At 46.6% G+C, this 8,232-nt stretch overlaps 1 protein-coding gene across 1 annotated transcript in view; it reads right to left on the bottom strand.

Moving 5' to 3' along the window:
* LOC121575741 (glutamate receptor-interacting protein 2) overlaps positions 1–6,162 on the bottom strand; it is a 157,719-nt gene extending 151,557 nt beyond the window's left edge. Inside the window, exons 1-2 of the mRNA XM_045223211.1 lie at positions 6,021–6,162; positions 5,193–5,294 (exon numbers count right to left, since the gene is read on the bottom strand). Of these exons, the coding sequence (XP_045079146.1) occupies positions 5,193–5,294; positions 6,021–6,162 (244 nt within the window). The remainder of the gene's footprint in view (positions 1–5,192; positions 5,295–6,020) is intronic.
* Between the last annotated feature and the right edge of the window lie 2,070 nt (positions 6,163–8,232).

Below are 8,232 nucleotides of genomic sequence, written 5' to 3' on the forward strand. Positions count from 1 at the left end.
ACCTAACTTTGGAAGCTCAGTCATCAGTTTTTTTTTATGCTCGTCTTAACGTCATCGTTCCCCAAAAATCAGCTCACAAGCTCACAAAATCAGCTCACAAAATCAGCTTACAAGCATCAAAGTGGGTTACACATGGTAGGAGATGGAGCGCCGACATACTGCACTGTGGAAATACATACTGCACTGTGGACTGACATACTGCACTGTGGAATAGTAAAACTATAATAACTGACCGTTCCCAAACCAATTTGAGAATAAGGTAAAATGTTGGCTTGGTTTAAAAAAAAACATATGTTGGGGGAAAATTACAATTGCTTGAAGTACCTTTTCAGTTACTTTCCTAACTAAACGTTGACAAAATGAATTTGGAAAAAATACACACGAGCAAAGTAGCAAAGCAACAATCCAAGTCGAATATTCACATCCAATCTGTGTAAGAACAGCTGGGAGAGAAAACAGCTTGTCTCATGTTCCCATGCACAAGGACGACTTTTAACCATTTACACTGAAACTTTGACAAAAACACATTTACTTGAAGAACAGTGCAGTTTGTGTGTGTGTGTGTGTGATTCTGGGAACACATTCAGGTATTAATTAGCAGTCATCATACACACAGGGAGACAGACAATGGCAGAGTTGGCAGGGAGCACGGCTACAGGTCCACCTCTACCCACAGAGACTAAATACACCTCCAAACCTGACAAACCACACAGGCACAAGCACAAACATACACACTAACATACATACCACTACCATACGTAACATTAACATTAGAGTAGAGTAGAGTCTATATTCCGCTGAGCTAAAGACAGACACATACTGTTGTTTGGGGCATGCTTGTTCCACAGCATCACGTCTCTCTAAACTGATGCTCTCCTCTGGTGAGATTGAGGGATGAGAGGGAGAGAGAGATATGAGACAGAGGCATGTGAGTGGGTGTGCACTCCTGCTTTTTTTTATCAAAGACGCACTCGGCACGGTATGATGGAAGTGACCAAAGTTTGGCTGGACGTTTTTCCCTCCACAGCAGTGTCACCATGGATTACTGTCTGTATCATAGAAGCTCTGTGTGTGTGTGTGTGTGTGTGTGTGTGTGTGTGTGTGTGTGTGTGTGTGAGAGAGAGAGAGAGAGAGAGATACGTTGCTGCTTCACTCACTGAGGAACTCACTGAGGAACAGTGTTTATACAACAGCTATCCTAGCAATTTATCATTTTACTCTTTTCCAGCACAGCACACTCTGTTCAGCCTCTCTCTTGGGGATATAATGGCCATAGGAGGATTGTAGAGGTAAATATATCCTATAACCCCCAGGGTCTCTGGTATTATTGCTTAGTTAAACACAGTACCACATATTTCAGAACCCTTCATAGCCATTCACTATACAATTCCTGTGTTAAACTCTTGCTACCCTCTGGTCTGTCTGTCTGTCTTGATTGCTCCGGGTCGGGATTAATGTTCTAGGTGCCTGGGGCTCCAGGATGGGGTAAAACATTCCTGGTGCCTGGGGGTATGAGGGGGTGCCAGGGGGTGCCAGGGGGTGCCACCATGTTTCATGGTTTGTTTACACAGCAGCCGTCATAACCTGCAAACAAGACGTAACACAGGTGGAGGATGAACCCACTCTGAACTGCTACTACGTTTCCCATGGAGCCATTCTAATGGCTCAGACCACGTGTAACTCCACCAGCCCAGGACCTCCACATCCGGCTTCTACACCTGCGGGGCGGCGCACAATTGGCCCAGCGTCGTCCGGGGTAGGGGAGGGAATGGCCGGCAGGGATGTAGCTCAGTTGGTAGAGCATGGCGTTTGCAACGCCAGGGTTGTGGGTTCGATTCCCACGGGGGGCCAGTATGAAAAAATAAAAATAATGTATGCACTCACTAACTGTAAGTCGCTCTGGATAAGAGCGTCTGCTAAATGACTTAAATGTAAAATGTAAAATGACTGATTTCCATATTTGAACTGTAACTCAGTAAAATATTTGAAATTGTTGCATGTTGTGTTTATATTTTTGTTCAGTATAATTTCACACATATAACAACAGATTAAATAAATGAAGTAAAGCTTTCTGTTTCATAGTGGTAGCAAATGCACACCACAAAGACAATGTATTGAACACTTGAATGTGGGTGTTTTTAGTATGTTTTCGTTTAAAAGCAGTAACATAAACGAATGAAAATGCTATTGTCTTATTTGAAAAAAAGTATTCTAATGTTACCTTCATAAACACAAACAACAAATTATTATTTTAGCGATAGTATATTATGACATGTATTAATTCCACTGTCAGAATGTTGCATTCAGAATGCCTTCTCATTTAGCTGGTAGGGGGGTCCCTCGAGGCCCTGGGGTTTTAGTGTTCAGTGTCATTCTACTCCATCTCTTCTGGAGTTACGAAACTGAGAACGCAAGCTGATATAAAGTCAAGCAGTTATTAAGCCAGTGGAAGACAGAATTAATGCACTGTACGCCTACTGTGTACAATACAATAAAGATTAGAGTAGAGTCTATATTACAATACAATAAAGAGTAGAGTCTATATTACAATACAATAAATATTAGAGTAGAGTCTATATTACAATACAATAAAGATTAGAGTAGAGTCTATATTACAATACAATAAAGAGTAGAGTCTATATTACAATACAATAAATATTAGAGTCTATATTACAATACAATAAAGAGTAGAGTCTATATTACAATACAATAAATATTAGAGTATAGTCTTTATTACAATACAATAAAGCAACTTCATTGCCCACTCCATTGTACAACGGAAATGAGTATTTTGTGCCGTCACATGATCCAACTTACGGGACACCAGACTAACGTACCAGAGCTGGAAGCAGCACAGCATCGGGGTTCAGTCATAAGTAGCTCAGCTCATAAGTAGGTCCTCTGTAGCTCAGCTGGTAGAGCACGGCGCTTGTAACGCCAAGGTAGTGGGTTCGATCCCTGGGACCACCCATACACAAAAATGTATGCACGCATGACTGTAAGTCGCTTTGGATAAAAGCGTCTGCTAAATGGCATATTATTATTATTATTATTATTATTATTATTATTATAAGGCAGTGCACACGGAGCAGGTTAGGGGTTAAATCCCTTACAGGTTAAGGCATAAGTGCTCTGGCTCCAGGCTACACGTTACTGTGAGTGGGCTATTAACGGTCTGCCTATGGCACACTGTAACTGGAGGACAGTGTTTCTCCACTTCTCAGGATTTCGTCTTAAGTGTCTTGGCTCGTGGCCAGACTTCACACGCCAGTAGACCATGAACTGTCTACCTATGGCCTGGGATCAACAAACTATGGTTCAGCCTAGTTCAGCCTGTATATCAAGACTAGCGGTCTAGAACTGAGTGAATCCGTGTTAGCTATAGCTAACTTCTTCAGGGACCAGTCAGCAACAACCCAGGGACCATTGCCGGCCCACAGACCAGGGGTTGAACACTCACCAGTTGAACACAACTGTTTGTTTTATCCTGTTACACTCAAAAAGCCCAAATGACAAACAGATGTGTACCATAGTCTCAACATGAACCAAGACGGTTTCATCAATCAAATGCATTTTATAAAGGTATTCTTACATCGGCAGTGGTTGAAGACTTGAACGCCATTAACAACCCATTCAGTTCGATTGGCTGAGTAATGTTTGTAAACCAATCTGAAGCTTTTCTTTTTCAACTAAGCTTCTATTGAGTCCCTCACAGGTGCTATCAAGGCAATGAGTGTTAACAATATCCCCATGATTCTTCTTGTAATTCCAAAGAAACATTTCACTTGATGGCAACAACCTGCTTAAGCACATTTACTGTTGATGACTGCATTTCACTGACAGACCAATACAGGACAACATGGTGGTAACAGAAGGAGTATGGAATGAATCTCAATTTTCAGAGAGGCAGCATGGTTAAGAACAATATCAGTCTAATTCTTTAGGATTTCCTCCTCCAAAGCTTCTCTATTCATCTCTTATCTGATTGTGTGAATCCACAACAAGGATAGCTATTGCAATCACACAAACACCCCCCACCCCCCACATGTGCACCCCACCACCACCCCCCCACCCCCACCCCCCACACACACCCCCACACACACACTCAACCACTACAATCAGTTATCACACGGCTGCTGCGATTTACTGGTGCAAAATGCCTTATTATGTATATTATGATAAGAAGAAAGCCTCTGCAGGCGTTATAATGACCTGTTGTCTACTCCACTCTAGAATAACATGTTAGAAACAAGCATCTGGGGGATAAAAGCTGTAATTTGTTTAATGACTACTTGGTATTACTTGTAAAGACGCTGCCTGGGCTGTATCGAGCTATATGGAAGTTTCGATTTGTCATAGACATAGAGAATAAGAGAGGCGGCCCCTCTGGCCCTAAACCTGCCTCTCTTCGTCTCCACCTAATGCTAGGACACCACTAAGATGGCCCATTGTTTAAGAAAATGAGTAGTGAGATTGGTCATAGACATAGAGAACGAAGGAGAATGACAGAGAGAGGACGACTCTGGCCCTATAAAGGCGTCCGCATGCTTCCCAGCCGAAACAGTTCGGAAGAGTTCGTGCATATATTATGATGACATTTTGTGACGTTTTTGTTCATTTTGGACTTTGGTAAGGATTTTTTTTTTCTTGAAGCAAGCTGAAGTTGGTTTGCCGAAGTCTACGCCCCTTCGTTGACAGATTTCTTGAGTTGAGGAAGTGTATGCTGGCTACAGTGTCTCAAAATGGACAAACAGTACTATTGCCACTTTTTTTCTCGTTTTTGAAGCAAAGGTCTTTTAAGGGAGGTATGCGAGCAACACTCTTTCGGTTCGCTTAGTGACTTCAGCTAGCCGCCAGCCGAACTGAAGCATGCGATGCCTTAACACTGTCTCTCTTCTGTCTCTCTCCGTGAGGGTTTGTGGGCAACAACTGGAAACCAGACCAACAATACATAAATGAACCAGTTAAGTGTGTTGATTGAACGTCTTTCTTCTTAAGTAGTTAGAGGTCGTAAGAACAGTTTGTCACGATCAAAGAACCGACGATAACAGGTCAAACGTTTGCCCTCAGAATATTCATGCGAGGAAAATGACATGAATGACAACGGATGGCTGAATAACAGTTTTTCCATTATAGTCAACTCATTACCGCATCGAAATCTTAATTTATATGTCATAACTTGATCACCTTGCAGGAGGTCACCTTGCAGGAGGTCACCTTGCAGGAGGTCACCTTGCAGGAGGTCACCTTGCAGGAGGTCACCTTGCAGGAGGTCATCTGCTGTTCATTCCACACTATGAGCCAACACAGCCTGAAGAGTCTGGCTATCAAGAAACCTATAAAACCCTTTCTTCCATGGACAAACCCAACTGTTCTCCACTACTCTGCATCAAATTACAACCTATTCCCTATCCAGTGCATTACATGATTAGGGTTGCAAAACTCCAGGAACTTTCAATTAATGTCCTCGTTTTTTCCAGAAATCCTGGTTTGGAGGATTCCGGATTTCCTGCTTATTTCCTCCCGAGTCTGGGAATCCTCCAACCTGGATTTTCTGGAAAACGAGGACATTTATTGATTTTGCAACCCTATACATGTTTGACCAAAGCCGTATGTGGCTGCACTGTGTTGCTATGGTCAAAAGGGGTGCGCTACTATACGGGACATATGATCTATGAGCCTCTGTCTGCCTGTGTGATGACAGACTGAAGCTAACAAGCTGAGCATTATTACTAATCACATTCCCTCCCCCATCTCACCTCCTCTCACCCTCTACTCCTCCCCTCTTCTCCCCCATCTCACCCCCTCTTATCTCCTCCCCCTCCTCCTCTCCCCATACTCCTCCTCTCCCGTACTCCTCCTCTCCCGTACTCCTCCTCTCCCCATACTCCTACTCTCCCCATACTCCTCCCCCCCTCCTCTCCCCATACTCCTCCTCTCCCCATACTCCTCCTCTCCCCGTACTCCTCCTCTCCCCATACTCCTCCTCTCCCGTACTCCTCCTCTCCCCGTACTCCTACTCTCCCCATACTCCCCCTCTCCCCATACTCCTCCTCTCCCCATACTCCTCCTCTCCCGTACTCCTCCTCTCCCCGTACTCCTCCTCTCCCCGTACTCCTCCTCTCCCCGTACTCCTCTCCCCGTACTCCTCCTCTCCCCCATACTCCTCCTCTCCCCATACTCCTCCTCTCCCCCATACTCCTCCTCTCCCTGTACTCCTCCTCTCCCCATACTTCTCTCTCCCTGCTCTTCACTCCTCTCTCTCCTCCTCTCCCCATCTCCCCATCTCTCACCTCCACTCCTCGCCCCCTCCTCACCCCCTCTCTTCTCCTCTCTCCTCACCTCCCTCCTCATCTCCCCCCCTCTTTCCTCCTCTCCCCATCTCACCCCCTCACCAATCTCACCCCTTATCCTCCCCTCTCCTCTCCCCTCCCCACTCCTCTCCCCATCTCCACTGCTCTCTCCATCTCACCCCCTTCATTCCCTCTCCCCTCTCCCTCGCCTCCTCTCTCCCCCTCTCTCCCCTCTCTTCCTCTCACCACTACTCTTCCCATCTCTCCCCTCCTCTCTCTTCCTCACGCAATCTCACTCCCCTCTCCGCATCTCACCCCCTCTCCCTCCTCTCCCCTCCATCTCCACTCCTCTCCCCTCCGACTCTCCTCATCTCTCCCCTCTCCTCTCCCCATCTCCACTTCCTCCCCCTTTCTCAGCTCTCCTCCTCTAGACCGCTCTACTTCTCTTCTCTCCCCTCTACTCTCCCCATCTCACCCCCTCTCCCTCCTTTCTCCCCCTCTCCCTCCCCTCATCTCCACTCCTCTCCTCCTCTCTCATTTCTCCCCTCTCTCCCTCCACTCCCCTACCCTCCTTTCTCCCCCTCTCTATCTCTCCCCGTTTCCTCCTCTCCTCCTCTCACCCCCCTCTTCCCCTCTACTCTCCCAATCTCCTCTCCTTTCTCCTCCCCCTCTCATCCTCTCTCCCCATCTCTCTCCCCTTCTTCACTCCTCTCCCCTCATCACCCCCTCTCCTCTACTCTTTCCCCATCTCTCTCCCCTTCTTCACTCCTCTCCTCTCCCCTCCTCTCCCTCCTCAACCCCCACTGGGAGAACATTTCCCAGGGTAGTGAAGCATGACTGCTGCCTCTGCTTCTAACCCAACCATGCTGTGATACAGAGCCTAGTCTAGCATGCTGTTAAACAGCTCCCGGGGCTGCGTCCCAAATGACACCCTATTCCCTATATAGTGAACTACTTTTGATCAGGGACTATAGGGCCTTGATCAAAAGTAGTGCACTACATAGGGAATAGGGTGCCATTTAGAACACAGCCCTGGAGGGTCCACACAGCCAGGCAAAAACAAGATTATTTGAGTTTTGTGATGACCAAATGGATGATTGTGGTAATGTATGGAGAGACAGTCACATCAGATAATATTGAAAGTGGGATATGATTAGTAAAATACGTTTCAAAATATCCCCACAGCTACGTCTGACTGCATGACCATGTCAGTTGATTTCAATTATATTTCTTGCTTTCAATCTAACTTTATAATGAATAATGAGCTTGAAAAAAAAAATCAATTCATTTTACTATTTCAAACAAACCAGGAAAATCAGTGGTGGGCAAATCTTACTTAGATTGTCTGAGGAATTACTATGTTTAGATATCACCATGTTTAGATATCACCATGTTTAGATATCACCATGTTTAGCACAAGTACAGTCCAAAACCAACCCTGACAGTGTGTAAAATGCAGGGCCGGCCCTCCCATTAGGCAGCAGCTTGTAGCGGCACTTTGAATTTGGGGCGGCATTTGACAATTGGCTGCCGCCCTCCGCCGCCCTGATCGGGCTGCTACACCGCCGACGGCACCCCAGTCACCAGCTCATGGCGTTGCTGCAGCCGACGGCACCCCAGTCACCATCTCATGGCGTTACTGCAGCCGACGGCACCCCCAGTCACCATCTCATGGCGTTGCTGCAGCCGGCGGCACCCCCAGTCACCATCTCATAGGCGTTACTGCAGCCGACGGCGCCCCAGTCACCATCTCATGGCGTTGCTGCAGCCGACGGCGCCCCAGTCACCATCTCATGGCGTTACTGCAGCGACGGCACCCCAGTCACCATCTCATGGCGTTACTGCAGCGACCGGCGCCCAGTCACCATCTCATGGCGTTACTGCAGCCGACGGCACCCCAGTCACCATCTCATGGCGTTGCTGCAGCCGACGGCACCCC

Source organism: Coregonus clupeaformis, chromosome 10 (assembly GCF_020615455.1).
Source record: "Coregonus clupeaformis isolate EN_2021a chromosome 10, ASM2061545v1, whole genome shotgun sequence".
NCBI classification, from domain to species: domain Eukaryota; kingdom Metazoa; phylum Chordata; class Actinopteri; order Salmoniformes; family Salmonidae; genus Coregonus; species Coregonus clupeaformis.